Source organism: Manacus vitellinus, unplaced genomic scaffold, assembly GCF_001715985.3.
Source record: "Manacus vitellinus isolate BGI_N305 unplaced genomic scaffold, ASM171598v3 scaffold_3_pilon, whole genome shotgun sequence".
In the NCBI taxonomy this organism is placed as follows: domain Eukaryota; kingdom Metazoa; phylum Chordata; class Aves; order Passeriformes; family Pipridae; genus Manacus; species Manacus vitellinus.
The window spans coordinates 33,106,312-33,123,143 of record NW_021940535.1 but is presented as its reverse complement, the minus strand read 5'-3'; the positions used below and the strand labels follow the sequence as shown (position 1 = coordinate 33,123,143).

The 16,832-nt window shown below is 37.2% G+C and overlaps 1 protein-coding gene across 3 annotated transcripts in view; it reads left to right on the top strand.

Moving 5' to 3' along the window:
- Positions 1 to 16,832, top strand: part of CDK14 (cyclin dependent kinase 14) — a 305,938-nt gene that overhangs the window by 136,907 nt on the left and 152,199 nt on the right. For all 3 annotated transcript variants that reach the window (XM_029961885.1, XM_008933769.3, XM_018075820.2), the window contains exon 6: positions 5,128 to 5,190. In XM_029961885.1, the coding sequence (XP_029817745.1) occupies positions 5,128 to 5,190 (63 nt within the window). The remainder of the gene's footprint in view (positions 1 to 5,127; positions 5,191 to 16,832) is intronic.

The window sequence follows — 16,832 nt, the reverse complement described above, 5'->3', positions numbered from 1 at the left end:
GAGATGTGCACTGAGGAAAGGGTTTGTGTTTTAACATGCTGAGGTAAACAAAGGTAACAAAAAGGCTGGACAGGGCCTTCTCAAGGAGGTGTAACTGTGTGTGCCAGAGCCCTGAAGTCAAGGTGCAACCCTGGAGCAGTGATCTTTTGGCACAATTTAGTGAAATACAATTATTTGAAGAAAAAAGATGCCAAAGTCTGCCTCAGGTTGCCTATATTTATTTTTAATTTCAGCCAAAATGGCCAAGATATCTTAAACCTGTATCTGGAGGACCCTTATAAATATTCAAACCTTACAGCATGGACTTGGAATTTAGGGAATGGGTAGCCTTTGTGCTGTGGGTAGCATTTAGCTATTATTTTGCAAATTGCCTGAAATTTGGGCAAGAGATAAGCTTCAGATAAATTGTAAATTGTACTTAAGGACTATGTCTTTGAAGATTCTTCCTCTTCTCTCAAAGACTTGGCTTTAGTCTTTCACTTCAAATACTGTAGATTGATTTCCTGGAGGAAGTGAAATTGTTTCTGGGAGAGCCAGTAGTGGGAGGAGAGATGAAATTGTTCACTCAAAGTGTAACACATTTTGCACAAAACATTGTTTTGTTAGTGAGGTGGCAAAGTCAAGCTCTTAAAATTAGAGGACAGCAAGATAAACACGGCCTGTGCAATCTCCTATGGTCATCCTTGTAGAAGAACCTGTTGGGCAGCTCTGCAGCAGATTGTGTGGTGAAGGCATGTGGGGGTTGTTGAACTTTTCTCATTTTTTTGTGCATGTTGGAACTAGGGTGGCTTCTGAGGTTCCTGCATCATTCAAAGTATTGTTTCAAGATAAGGCCAATAATAACTGCAATGGAAAACTGGGTTCCATCCCTGCTGTACTGGGAATTGTCATCACCATCAGAAATTGCTGCCATTGTAATTCAGATATGAAAAATTTCTGCTATTCATCATGAGATTCCTAGTCTCCTTTGCAAAAGCACTGCACATTCATAGCTGTGACTGAAGTCAGTGTTGCAGAACAGTCAAGACAACGCTCTCAGACAGGCATGAGAAGGACACAATGATTATGTGGATGATTATGATTAGATTTATTGCTAGTATGTACCTAAATATTGCCAATTCATTTTAAACTCTTGCAGGCCAGTGTGCACCAAAGTCAATAACAACATCTTAGCTCTCCATCTCTGGAATGTGAGAATCCAGAGAGTTCCTTCTGCAATACCGATCTGGTTTTCTTAGCTGAGGACAAACCACATTTTAAAAACTATCATAATGTACATTTATTGGGGAAGCAAATAAAAGGTTGGATAAACTGGTGGAGTGTGAAGAGCAGGAATTAATGGGATTTTGAATTTAAGCTAAAATATACCATGTTCTGTCAGCATGGTATTACTTTGGTGATTAGTGTGTGTTGAGGATTAACAGTATGGCTGATAGAGTTGTTAAGAGCTAGCTCAAAGAAGAATTGGTTTAGCCAGGTCCACCCAGGATCAAAATGTGTGTGACAGATGCTTGTAATCATTTGGGAGTCTCTGTACTGCATTCCCAGTATATTCTGCTTCCCTGTGAAGTGTCCTCACCCTCTGAGGCAGTGGAGAATGGACTGTAGAAGGTGTATTGCTTGGTTTGTTTCTTGTCTTTGTACCTTATTTCAGCATAGTTTCATATTCTTGGCAATAGGTAGTTGTATCTTGAATTTTCCTTTAGGGTATATATTTTATTAGATCAAGGTGGTAACCATAGCAAAGTCTCCAGTGTCGCAGTGTGGCATGCTGTATTTGCAGCCACTGTTCCACTTGGGAAAGCATGTTGTCTTCTACCTAGAAATACAGCATGACGAAAAAGACTCCATTCATCTATACAGTACCAATTTCATGGAATACCATTAGAAAACTTCTTTTATACAGTTTGCTCTTTGTTTTCTTTTCTAATGCTTTCCTGAAACTTGCATTCATGTAGTTTTCTTCAATGTCAGTGGTGCACACAAGCACTGGAGCAGACACTTGCCTGCCAAAAGGGAAAACAGGTTTAGAAAGAGCTGTCTCCGCAGTGCTGTCAATTTTCCTGGCTATACTAATGTTTAATTCAACGTGCATTTAGTCCCTACCTTGGGAAAAGAAAAGCAGCTGATGCTGCCTTTGCTCTACTGCTACCTTCTTTTTCTTAAAATGAGAAACAATGTACTCTAACATTTTAAGTTGCTTTCACAATTGGTACCATAGTGTTTAGTTACTTTTATAAGAAAGACTCTAACTTAGTTTTATGAGACCAAATACTTGAAAGTTTGAACAGAAAAGACTTTTAATTCCTGTTTCTTGTCTGAATGAAGATTTGGTAGAGATTTCTCTATGTGTGTAGTGTGTCTGTAGGGCAAAAAATAAATGCCAAAAGACTGCAGCACAGTTGTGTCTCTAAGTTTTCCAGGATTCAGAGGAAATTGCTGCTTACATTGAATTTTATGTGGATGCATGCAATCCGTTTTGGAAGGTTTTGATACAGAATGTTATATCAGGCTCCCAGTTGCCTTGATCCTTGGGGTTGGAAGAAGAAGTTAATGATGCATAACACAAACATGATCGTCATTGATGTTTCTGTATGGAGGAAAGGCATCCAAATAGTAACTGAAATATAAGTGTAAAAAATGGAGTTATCCTGACCATTTATCACAAGCACATTGGAAATAAAAAAGGTGACTTATTGCTGTTCCTGGTGATATGACTCTGAATAGGATGAAAAGCTTTTGGTGAATATAAAGGTGCAGCTGGTGGGGCTGGCATGGTGGGGCTTTGGGGATGGGACTTCGAGAACTAGTATTGCTTTTGTCTTCCTCTGATCTGGTTTCTGTTGACTGACCAGTTGCAGATTATAGAAATCAGTAAAAGGTGAAGGAGGCAGTAAACTTCCCACCTGTCAAGTTATCTGTCTCTCACAAAGGCTGAAAGACTGAACTTGCATTCCTTCAGCCAGCCCACACAGTGCTCAGGGGCCATGCTGGGTGTATCTGAGGATGGGACAGCATCCTGGTCACCCTGACAGGCTTTCTAAATGGAAATTTCAGGCTTTTCTTTAAACTTCTTTGAGCACTGCAGGTGCTACCAGTATTCAAAGATTTGTATTTAGGTTAAAGAAGAGAACATATTATTCCAGCAGTCTTGTATTTGTCTTCAATAACAGTTAAACCATTAAAATGAGGGTAATCCTCTGAGCTTCTTATTTGACACTAGCCATTACTGTAGTCATATGTTTCAGCTGATGTTTTGCCAGAGGCAGACTCTTGTGCTGGGGTTAGTACTCAAAACCTGTTAATTTATTCAAACAAATGACAAGGTTAGCAGATGACTTTGTTTTGTTGGTCATATAGTAAAAGAAGACCAAAGCCAGCAATGTGAGGATGCATACTGAAGGATGGCTGGTCCATTTTTGGCAGGGTTCATTGATACAGTCCCAGAAAACTAACTGGGAGAACAGAAGAGGAATATGTACCTGAAGTGGCTAAAGATTTACAGAAATGATGAATAGATGAATAAGTCTTTAAACTTAACAGAGTCTTTATGCAAAATGAAGTTCAGTGGAAGTAACTATTCACTGGTAGAGATGTAGTTTTAAATTTTCTTTCTAAATGCATTCACCGAAGTGTGAACTATAAATTGAAGAATTGCTTACTGTAGCCTGTGTTTTGGAAGAAGCTCTATTGTGTTGTGTTTAGTGTGGTTTGCCTGTTTCAGTGTGCCCTTGTGATACCCTCACTGTTCATTTTGAGATTCAAGCAATTTCCTGCAGTCAGGGCACTTGCTGTCTTGGAGCTATATAAGAATTCCTGAAAGTAGCTGTGCTAGTGCACAACCTAATCATACAGTGCATCTTATGTCATTGCAATGTTCATTCTACATACACGGTAGGTTTTTGTAGTTTGCGACTTCAGAAGAGAAGATTATGCATAATAGTTGTGACTAGAACGAATTTTATGTCTTGGGTGTGAAATTTCCCATGTATCCATATAACTTTGCAAAAGAGAACTAAAGAATGCCTCCCATTTTGGGAAATGTTACACAGAAAAACCATTCTGCTTTGTGGAAGGCAGCTTTTGTCCAAAACTCTCACCTTGAAAACTGATTGTATTTAGCTGGGCTGTTCCATATATGAGGCAGGTATTGCCAAGTAGCTTTTCAAGGAATGTTGGATGATTTTTACCAGATGTGTTCAGAAACCAGATGTGGAAGGCAGAGTCTGTCTCTGTGTCTTTGCTGGTTAATCTAGTGCATATTTTTGCTTTGTTTATTCCGAACATAGTTTCAGAAGCTGAGTTGTGCAAACAAATCAGAGATGCAACATGCCACTTGACTGAAACCATGCTGCTGAAGTGAAGAAATGTAAGAGAAGAATTCAGAGAAAGTAGTGTTTCCATAGTGAGAGCAATAAATATTTATTTATTAAAAATAACATTAATCTATACATTGCAAGCCTGCTTTTTTTCCTGAAGAGATTTTATGCAATGTTTGTAGGGAATATAGGTAACTATATTCACTGTGAAGTGAAAACTTGTGTTTTGATTCTTCAGTAGAGCTGTTTCCTGAAGTATCTGTAATTAATGTAATTAATGGCTGTACATGTCCATCATATGTGCTTCTTTTTGAGCTGGAAAGTATCATTCAGTACTCTGATATGCAGTGCCTTTCACCTTTATTTTCTAAACCCTTAAGCCATTCTTAATCTAGAATCACTATAAAATTAAGTTTAAAATGCAATGTTTTAATGTGAATGATTAGAGTTGTGTGTGAGATTCTCCCTTCAGGTTTTTCCTCTTCCCTCTAGATACTACCTTTGTGGTGTTGATGGTGATACTGTCCTTGCAAGGTATAAAATGATACTAAAATGCAGGTAATTAATTTACCATATACAGGATGTTAGAAAAAAATATTAATTTGCATTTATTTAATATTAATATCAGTCAAGTTACCAAGGCTGTTAATTAAAATTAGTGTAAAGGTACAAGTGTGTGTTTGCACATGTGTGACTGAAAAAAATCTCCTTATTTTCCCTTTGTTCTGTCCACTCCTAAATTGAGGGTTATTTATTGCTGCAGTCATACGGATATTAATACACTTTTCTCCATCTGACTTTCTTTTAGCACACTGATTTATGTCAGTACATGGACAAACACCCTGGAGGGCTTCATCCAGAGAATGTGAAGGTAAGAGTCAAAAAGAGCACACATTCAAGGTAAAAACAGTAACAGTGTAAAATGTCATGTCAATTGTTTAATAGAAACTCATATATTTACTCATATATTTTATATATGAGTAAATGCTACTAACAGTGTTGATAATTCCTCCCCTCCATTTGAACATTTGCCCTTAAGACAAGACAATACTGCCCTTAAACCTCAGAGTAAACGTGCTTTATGATGTCAGTGCTAGATCTTTGGAGAGGTAAGTCAGTGCGTAGGTTCACCAAGTTTGAGGGAACTGTAATGAATGCTATCAGCTGAATGTACTGATTTTTATATGAGCAGATAAAATATTCCCCAATCTTTTTGCTCACTTTGATGAAGCATTTTAATAACTGATCTCACTTTGGAGTTTTTTCTTTCTAAGGTAGATACTTGGAATCATCATGCAAGAAAGAGGGGGTTTAATAGCAGGATTTAATGGAAGTATAGATCGGTAGAGACTTGATCGAGTTACTTTTTGGGAAGCCAGCCAAATGATTTTAGCATTAAGTGGAAGCCAACCAGACGTGCAGAATGTGTCATGTGTATATAGATCACTCAGATGATATTTGTTACAACTGTCTTGCACTTCAATGTCAGTCCCATTGTTGTTCTACTTTGGAAGTGTTTAAATCTTTACTTGTCATACTGAGAGCTTTATTCCAGTATTTAACTTCTTGAAATTTAGAAGTTCATGATAAAAAATAACTCTCTCTTTTCTGGAAAACTCAGAAGGCCTGTTTGGTTTAAGGAAAGAAAATGTTTTAAAAAGAGGAAGGATTTTTTTTTCTGCAATAGCTGATCATTGTTGCACATCATCTGGTTTTACAGGGTAGTTTCATGACTTTTCTATGTTCTTTGACTGAAAAGTGTCATCTACAACATGTGAATGTAGATGAGAACAACTGCTATCTAACAAATTTAAGGAAAATTCTTCCTTACTGCATGTATTTGACCAAACTAAAAAAAAAATATTCTTTTTGAAAATGCATGTTGTGTTTGCTGCAAGATAGCATCCTTGTAATGTCTGACTGTCACTCAGACATTTTACTAGTGTGAACAGGGAAAGCCCATGGGTCTTCTCCCACTGCCAGCTTCACAGTGCCTCTGTGAGTGTGGCACTTTTACATTCGTCTCTCTGAGGTTTGGTATAAGTGAAGACTGGCTTTGAAGGTTCTTTGTGCTCCTTCAGATTTGCAAGGCTGCAGTGCTGTATAGTTGGAGGTCTGATATGCAGTAGTCATTGTAGCTGTAATTGTTCATTGCTAAAAAGACATTATAATTCACATAATTGTACTTTCATTTGATATTATCAGGGCCCAGTGAGTTTGTCTTTGAGGAGGATGGGCACAGGCAGATAGTTGGGCTTGCTAATGTATCAATCCTCTAAATCCTGAGATACCTGTCTTTTAAAACAGTAGCCACAGAGGGAACAGATTTTGCTGCATGTATTTCCATCTTTTTTGCTGCATGACTGTCTTTACCGTCTAACAACAGTGCTCAGCAACACTTCCAAAGCTTATAGACACATTAGAAATATTTTTTTGAGTAAGCACATGTAGAGTCCTGAGGTACTGCTAGTTCAAATTTTTTAAAGTCCAAATGGATTTTTAATAAAAGGAAACTGGAGGGGGGGGGGAAGTGAAAAAAAAATTTGGAAGTTGGAGCAGATGAAACTACTCTTCTACCATGAGGAATCTCTTTTAACAATTCTTTTTCTCTTCAATAATATTAATGAAAATCAGTTGTATATATTTAGTGGACTCTCTTGCCAGGCCAGCAGCAAAGGCTAGTGTTAATTTACACAGTAATTAAAACTTGGCATGATGATTTGAACTCCTACCAATTTAAAACTGAATCAGCCAGCTTGAGTTTTTCAGTGAATACCTGCTCTCAAAGCTGAGTGAAAAATAGTCCAAGACTAGGCTGTCAGGACAAGAACCCAGTCATGTATGTTAAAAACTCCCAGACCTTCACCAGCATGCCAAACTAAAAGCTTGCACTACTCTTTTCTTACAGAGGAAGTAAGATGGTTACTTAATAATATCTCAATGCTTTGTTGTGCTGTACTCAGCTTGTCGACTTATGTAATTGTGGTTCTGAGACTTTGCCACCTATGTTGGTTTTAGCTTCTGGACAAAGTTGTCTATTTGGAGCTACAGCTGATTTTTAAGGGTTGAGCTGAGCCATGTTAATTAGCCTTCTCTCCCTGCCAGCCCCTTCTTGCTAGAGGTCCTTCAGGAATTTCACTTTTAGTCAGAGTTTTGGACAGTGTTTGTTCAGAATCAGTGGTTGTGTGATCCCTAAATCCATTTTAAAAACTTCCAGTTGAGCAATTATATTCCAGTAGCAATAAATTAGTCTCAGCTCTCTGGGGCTAACCTGTGGGATTAAGCCCATTAATGCTCTCCCAGTATGACAAAAGACCCCCTGCCTTTTAATTTTGTTCTTGAGGAAAGTATTGCCTGCTGATAGATATTCCTTTCTGGCTTGTTGCCAGTTATTACAAACACAAAACCACATAATCAAACACCTTTCTTTATCCAAAGAATATATGAGATAGTTCCTGTAAAACAGTATTTTATATGAAGGCAGAAAAAAACCCATTATTTAATTACGTTTTGTTTTCTATGAGACATCTCTGGCCTAATTATATTTCTGAATTTTCTCTGTATTTACAAGCTAAAGACCATACTTGTTCCCTCAGGCTTACTTTTAAATGAAGAATTGTAAATAGAATAAAAATCCAAATTACTTTGACGGACACACATATTTCTGTCCCCTCGGGTGTTGTGTTTGACATTGCCTTTCTTTGTGGTTTCAAATAGGCTATTTGCTGTCACTTAAATATTTTAAATAAAGACTAAGCAGGATATTATAAGTATGCGGAAGTAGAAACAAGAATGTCTCAATTGGCAGTTGTAGAAGTCTTGGGATGGTATGTTTAGGCAAATAAAACAATATTGCTTCCCAAAGTGTTAGGTTTAGCGCTTTTAATGGTATCTGTGTATTGACACATAATGATTTAAGAATTTTATAATTCATGCATGGAGGTGCAAGTCTTACAAATAACATCAGGCTTTAAACCCTTCAAAGATTTTTGTGTGAAGGTGAGATGTTGTTTTAAAAATATCTGTCCCTGAGAACTTTAAAACAAAGTATCCTTGGTAAACACAATTGTTTACATCTTTGGTAACTAACAAGCTTGCATTTCTACCATTTATTTATAACTATATATTAATATACTTTGTACAGTGTTATAGTTAGAGATGATGAGAAAAAAGGTAATCAGTTAACAAGTTCTTGTGTAGTAGGCAGGGCCCCATCTTCTCTTGTCTGATTTTGAAGATATCTTCCTCAGTTTTTCCAGAACTGAAGGCACACAATAAATATTAAATACATGGCCCCACATATAATTATATTTCCTTTGGAAGCTACTGCTGCAGCCTTGTACGTGATTGGACATATGAGTTGATTTATAAGTGTACTGTTTGGCACTTGCCAAGCTGCAAAATGTGCTGTGGCAAACTGAGGTACAAGGTTTGCTACTGACTCTCTTTGTGCTGTTTCTGCTGACCTGGACTACTGAAATCTATACTCCTGTCTTTCTTTCCTACAGCTGTTTTAGCCTTTAGAGATAGTCCAGGCTCAGCTGAAACATCTGGATTGCTTCCTAGAGCAGGAACTCTAGTGGGTCATAACAAGTAACTGACTATACCAGTGATATTTTTTTTATTATTATCTTCATTCTGATTTATGTCCCTTAAGTATCTTTTTTGTGCATTTCAGCATGTCCTGTGAAAATGTAACTGTTCTTAACTTCTTCTAACCTTTGAAATATCATCTTTATTATAACTGTGTCTTCTACTCCATATTATTACATTCCCGGTAATGCACATAAATTGCTCTTTATATCTTGATGCATTTATTTTTATAGCTGAGTTTGTTTACTGTAGCTGCTGTTACTGGTGGAATAAATGGAGCAGAGGCTTGCATCTGTCATGCCTGCATGGCCTGTTTGCATCCCTGCCTTAAAAATAAATCTATTAATGAAAGCTGATTTGCTTCTTAATTAGTGATGCTGCCTTGAAATAGCTGTAGTCTTTGAGAAAAGCATCCTCATATTTTTCTCTCTTTTTTTTTTTCTTCTACTTACAGTGTTAGAGGTAATATTGATTTGTGCGAGCATTTGGCAGAAAAACCCCCGTCTTTGACAAAATAAAAAGGCACTTGCCTGTGACCTACTGTTCCTTAATTCATGCAACACCAGCCTGAATGACAATGGATTGTCAACCAGATGAAAAAAGGTCTCTGTCTCTTAATCATTCTCAGAACCTTTTACTTCAGGCAACTTGGAAGGCTCCTGTAGTCTGTTGTGACCAGAGGGGGACGGAACTTCCAGTCTGTTCTTATTCTATCTAATATTGCTGCGCTGATTTGTTCTTCTCCCTGGGCACCTTTTCTCTTCCTGGGGCCAAACAGTGATAAGAAATAGACAGACCCTCTTGCTGAGCTTTGCATCAGAAAACAGGAATATTCAGCCTTCTCCCAGGAGCCTTCAAGAATTCAGCTCTTACCCATCTCAATTTTGAGCCTTCCTTGCTCCTAGGAAGCAGGGCACAGCAGTTTTCTATGCATAATGGATGGATATTTTTGAAGGAAAACCTCCACCAACTAAGCCCTACCCCTACCACAACCTTTTAAAATGTGTTTTATCGCTGTCATACTGAGTCAGGGTATGTGGCAAAGTGTGGATTGGAATTTGGGTATTGAGCTTGCTAGGGCAGCCCAATAATCTCTGTAAAATATGCTTAAATTTCAGCAAAAAACTATAATTAGTTTGTCTTAAAACTTTTAAAAATGGTTTAAAAGAAATGTAATTGATAGGAATTAATGAAACATAATGGGATGCTGCATTTCTGTGCTAAATGCTCACAAAGAGGTTGGTCAACTTTATAGCAATTATATAGTTAAAAAAAATAATAGTAAAACCCCCAAATCGTATATGATAAAAATATTGGATTTATTAAGCTAAGGATTTAATGCTGGTCTCCAGCACATTAGATTGAAAATGTTGTAATACAGTGAATGTTATTTGCTATTGCCAGAAATCTCTGACATTTAATCACTTATGGTATTCATGTATTCCTCTCTGTACTGCAGTACTATGAATATTGTCCTTAACTAATGGTTGCAGTTTTTAAAATGGAATATGTTTTTGACAGATGAGTAATTTTGGCATTCAATGACTATTATGAAAATTAATAATTTGAGTCAAAGCCATAGGGTAGTTGTCATCTGATATCTTCTGTAAACATAAATATTTATCATTGAACTGATTACAGCTTTAGAATAATCTGAAGCACAAAGGGTAGGGAAGCTTCCAGAACATGAAAGGATTAGGCATTTTCTGCATCCCATCCACATGAGGCTTTACTGCACTTGAAGTGCAACTGCTTGAACTTTGGCAGTAGCAGAGCATTGTGTACTGGCTCTTGCTGAGGTGTAGCTCCATTTATTTTTAGTAAGATACAAACCCATATGCTTGTTGGTAAAGCATAGTATCCAAAAAGTATGATAAAAATGCTTTAGGTTTTAGCTAGAGTTGTGTTAATGATGTAGGCCTCCCTGGCCTGCTTCTGTTTGCTTTCCATTGAGTGATAGTATAAATATCTGTGGTGTGCACAAGTATTTGTGTTCCCCTTTTTTGTGGGAGACATACGTTGGATGACACGGCCAGTCCTGGCATCCATATATGTCAAATACCCGATTACGTGATGTAGGGGAAGCTGTGGTGTGTGAGCAGCTGTGTGTAACTAGAGGTATCTGACCAAAAGGTAGACTGCCACAGACTTGGATGCAGAGGAAGTGGGCAGTTAAACCATGAGACTAGATCCAGCTGTAATGTATTTTCATGTCACTGACTCATTGGGGTTTAAGAAAAGTCTTTTACTCTGAGGTGAATACCTGCTGTGGTGGTCCTTTTAATTTTATCAGTTGTTACTGGAAGCAAATTGACTAATTTCATTCTTTTGAAATCTTTCCCTTGCTCACTGAAATTAGTGATGCTGCTGATGTGTAGTTGAATTAAAAATATATTTCTGCAGATGTGCTAAGTAAGAAGCAATGCTGTTTAATGTGCTTGAGAAGTTGCTATTTTTCATTCCTCATCCAGTGAACAAGCAGGTGTGCAGCAGACAGAATAATGTTATGCCAAATTAAGGTCGTCTTTTACACATGGCATTGAGAATTGATTATTTAAATTAGACTTTTTAGTTATCAGACACTAAATATGGCATCAGCATTTCACTCTATGTCAGTCTTGTCACTTAAAGTAATGATTTGATAATATGCACAACTGTGAACAGTCAATGCAGAATCTTTATCAGCATTCATGCTAGAAGAATGTAATTTTCATAAATGTGCTTGTAATTTATTTTCTGTATGATCTGCCTGGTTCATATGGCAAAAACCATGAAAATGTTATAGGGAGGAAGAGAACACTTTAAAATCTTTAAAACTGGTGAGGCAACAATTGCCAATCTGACCTAGTTCGGGGAAATGAATTGGTGAAAGGTAGAAAAGGAGAGTTAATTGAATTTATTTTTATTTTTTTTATTCAGAAGAAAAAAAACCCGAGTCTTAGACTTATTGAACATTAGCAGATGACTATAACTGATCGTAAGGGAGTGTCTTTATACCCAGTTAATTAAGCACACCTTCCTCATTTCAAATGACTGTAGTAGTATCCAGAGGGGACAAAAAATGATTAGAAGACCATCAAAGAGAATAGAAGTTAGCAAATTAACACATTCCATCTCTTTCCTTTGCAATTCTGCTGCAAGTAAGTGGAAAAACCTGTATATATTTTCTTAAAGTAGTGACGCGATGTGATGTGCATTCCCAGTGGCTGTATCCTATGCATTTCTGCATCTTTGGTAAGACTCTTGTGTAAGGAATACAGGAGCAAGTTAGAAGCCTTTATAAATGTATTTTGGAGTGAATTATTTTAGAATTCTTTTGGAGGGAATTCAATTGATTCCAGGGAGGTCAGATAGGAGAACCTTTTAGTGAGATAAAGCTTATCTCACTAAATCATGGTAATCCTGCTGATTCAAATAGCTAATAATTTTTTATTCAAATAGGATCCTTTATTCTTAGGGATGCAAATTCATCTCAGGTCACCACTTTGTTCCTGGAATTCCTTCTTCTGACAATTTAAGCAACAGAGTCTACAAAGCTTTGACCTAAAAGTTCAGTATTTCCCCAGGACATTGTTAGAAGGGAAAAGTTGGATTTTATCTCGTGGTTATTATCCTGGTTGGGAAAAGGGGAAAGAATAGCAAACCAAGAGTGATAAAAAAGATTGTGCTTGATGAGCTTTTGACATGCTAGCAGAAGTCACAGAGGGACATTTTTCATTGCTTCTGTGATAATACGTATTACCAGGTAGTTTTTTCTTTTGTTAGTGGTTTAAAACAGGTCAATCTAAAACTCCCAGACAATCTAGTAAACCCAAACGTAACTGAGCACTGTGTTTGGTTGTGTTTATTTCCAAGGCTATGAGGTACTTGAGGGATTTATGACCTCCTTTTGCCTTTGTAAATAGCCAACAATTCACAGAAGCCTGTAATATCCTCTGGATGATAGGGAGTACACTGATTGCAAGCATGAGAAGGGATGTCCCAAGTTGGGTTTCTTTTACTGACATTTTTGAATTTGATGGCCTATAAAGACTGAATATGATTTGATTGATGCTGAACACACATTTGGGAATTCAGATGATTACATGATACCCAGACAGTGGGGTTTGGTACTTAGAGCAAGCAGGAGCATTTGTGTTCCCGGTGGTGAGTGATAATAAAGCTTCTATGGTATTGTGCATTATTTTTCAAAAGTAACTATGCTAATGGACTGGTATGAGCTTGCTAAAGGAATGACACGTTAATTCAATCTTGCTTTCAGCTTTCTCCTGAAATGCTGTTAACTCCTGGTCTAGGTTAGATCAGCCCAACTTGCAGTCTTTTGCTTCACAGAGGGCAGAACCAAGATTTTTAGGTATTTTCTGTAGACTTAAAAGTTCTATGTTGCTTTCTACATTTGTATCTAGGACCTGGTCCTTTATTACCACAATACAACATGTATTAAGGGAGCTCAAATGCAGGAAATAGGTCAGAAATCCCTCTGTGCCATCAGGGAAAGATTTAGAAAAGCCCTCCATAGGCCTCATTATTATGTCCTCTTAGCCAGCATCCTTCCTGTCATTGGGGTTCTTGATGCCTCAGGAGAGACTATGTGGAAATGGTACATTTTCTGGAGAATCTCCCTAGGCATGTTGTGAATTTCTGCTTTTCACTTACCCCAGTGTCCTTTGCCAGAAACTCTCTACCATCTCTGGCAATGGAAAGCAAGTACATGGAGTCATCTGAGCACTTTACACGGATCACCTGTACATGAATGTCCCCCTTTATCATTAGACTCTTAAGAGCTTTCTGAACCTAAGTCAGAAAGTGTTAGCTCCAATCAGTCCCACCCTTTAGATGTGGTTTGGACAGCCTGTGCTGGTGTCTACCTTACAAGCTCATTCAGAGGCCAACAGATAGCAAAGCATTCTGCAGCACATGAGCCACCTTGCAGCTGTTAGGTGCATGCATGTAGTGCTCTAGGTTATGCATGAAAACATCAGGAAAGCTGGACTGCTCATCCAGGCAGCTGCAAATCTCTCAGAAAATGTAGTAGTTTAGAACTACAATAGGCATTTGGTCAAATATTGCATATAGCTCAAGTGGCTATCCATCCCTTACACTTGAAAGGCTATATAGGTGCTGTGTAACCTTTTTGTGGAGTTGAGGGCTTTCTCTTGTAAGTTTTAAGAGCTGCTACTATTCTTTTAATATCACAGTTCATAAACCCCAAATTGGCTTTAATGTGCAGGCATTTTTCTCATTGACAATGAAAATTCTTCATTAAAATATGTTGCTCATTAAAATGAGAGCTGCATTACAGTCAGGGGAAAAAGGTATTTTTAATGGCTATTATAAATAAGCAAGACCTGAAGCCACAAGTGTTAGATTGAGGTTTTTTGTCTGAACATAAAGTGTTGAGCCTCCTAATGTTAAGCCTTGCTGAAAACCTGACTTCTAGAGACAAATCTCTGTCCTGATTTCTGCCTTTTTCAACTCTAACCACAATGACCTTTGTCATTTTGTTTGTTTAATTTAATCATCAAAACCTCTGTTCTTACTAATAAGCTACAAACTGGACAAAAGTGATGTCCTAGTTTGTTTATTGCAGGTTATTTGATACTTATACAGCCTTGTATATAACCATGTGAATATTAAAATTATTAATATTAATAAAATTATTATTAATATTAATAAAAGCTAAAGAGCTACCAATCCATGTTGTTTCTACCCTCACATCTAATCCATTAAAATGCATATTGAATTTGCCATTGACTCCTTTTAGAGTTGTCCTCTGGTCTACAGGGGTCCCATCCTATGGCCTTGGGGAGATGGCAGTTCAGTTGCTTGTTCAAAACCTGTGGCAGAAGCCCAAGGCTGAGGTTTCATAGTGATCAGAATTGAGTGAGGTGGAAGAAACAGTGAGTAAGTTGAGAGTATAACCATGATAAGATGGTATGTTGATTTCAGATTGGGTACATAAGTAAGAGTTGATGGTACCTCACCTAGCATTCATTTTGATACTTATGAAAGTAATGCAGATAGTCTGGAAGGGGAATGGGTTTCTTGGAGAAGGCTTTCCTCAGAATCAAGGGAAGGAACTTGACTGTGAGAGGGCAGAAGTGTTTTGTGAGGCATCAGAAACAATTCTTTCCAATTCAACTTCTGTTTTTGTGGAGCTAGGAACCGTTGGGAACGAAGAGTATCTCTTAGTGTTTCCTCTTTCTGAGCAATCCCAAAGGGCCTCTGGTTTGCAGAATGGTCTGCTGCCAGGCATTAGGCTTGTGTTTTCACTTAAATCTCTTCACATTTCATATTGCCAAATAACCAAGGTGAAGATGAAAAGAGAAAGCAACAAAACAATATCTGAGTTAACCCTGTAACAAATTCAGGAAGATTTTTTCTCTTTCATGATCTTCCTCCAAAGAGGTGTGAGTGAATTAATTAACTTTTGTGGAACTACCTGATGAGTACAGCATGTCTACAAGTTTGGAATAAAGCTTCTTTCCAAAGGTGGCCTCAAGAGTAGATATTGGTTCTGTTTAGCTGTGAAGTTGTTGGGCTTTTTTTTTTAACACGTGATGTCAAATCACTTGACTCATTGCACTAAAGCCAAATGAAAGACCACATTAATAAATATATTTTGAGTTATTATAAAGGTTACAGTGCTGTAAGATACTATGATAATTGAAATTTCTTTCCACATTTAAAAATAATGTTTAAGTTAAATATCATTGATTTAGCCTAGCAAACTGGTTATTTTCTCTGTCTTTTTATTTTAAAAAATATATTATACTGAATTAATGTAATAGAATTTGATTTATATTTTCAGGATGTAAGGAAAGCCATTTCTACTTCTCGCCCTTATTAAAATAGTTTTTATGTACCATGCATTCCATTTTAACCACAATTCAAAAAGGAATGTGCATGTTACTTATGACTTTCCTGCTATTCTTTGTTTCTATATTTTGCTCTTAGGTTTCCTCAGCACATTGTTAGACCCAACCCTAGCAAGAAGGTGATTGATATGGCTCTTTGTGCCCTGGCTAAATAGCTAAACATAGAGTGTATTGTGCTTGTGTTCAGGGAAAAAATGAAATGCAATTAAATTCATTTCAACTTCAGTAACATGACATTTCTGTTTCTTTCATGTCAGGCTTTATTCTTTTCTATAATCAGATTTCGTAACCCTTTTTATTATGTCTCTTCACTTCAGTAATCACTAAATAGGATGCTTGTGTTGCAAGTTAATTAGAAATTTTTGTGTGCCTGAGTTGACTTTTCCCAAATCCTTGGTGTAGTTTCCACATCTTATGAGACAGCATGTTTCACTCTCCACTGAGCTGTGAGGCACGAGTTCCATATCCACACTTGAATCCTCCATGTTTATAGGTTTGCAAGGGAATTTTGTGTTCCCTTTTGGAAACTGAAGTATTTCTTAAAATATTTCAGGCAAGAGGAAGGGTCTGTATCTTAGGATAGGTTTTTCATAACTGCAAAGAAAACTTCTGGGAGTTTATTCACCCTTTGTATTGACAAAATCCATGATGGTTAACACAGCCTTTCACAGCAAGTGCCAGTAAGAATGCAGGACTATGATGCATGCGGGAGGTGAAAAGGGGAAGACAAAAGATCTTCATCATCCAGCTCTTTGCTCATAGTTGTAAATTAGAAAATACACAATAGTAATGCTTAGTTTTAGGGGTAAGCATTTGTAGAGTTCAGTGACTGATGCAAAGAAGCATGAAGAGTGAATTAAGTTCTTATGTAAATTTACCTTAAAGACTATTACAAGTTGGTTTCAAAAGTCATCTTTAGGTTTAGTGAGAGTTATTATTTCCTAATGAAAAACACATAAGAAACTCCCATTAAAATAAACTTTGAAGGGAAAAACCTATCATATTTGCAGATTTCCTTGGGTACACAGGCATTATTGTTATC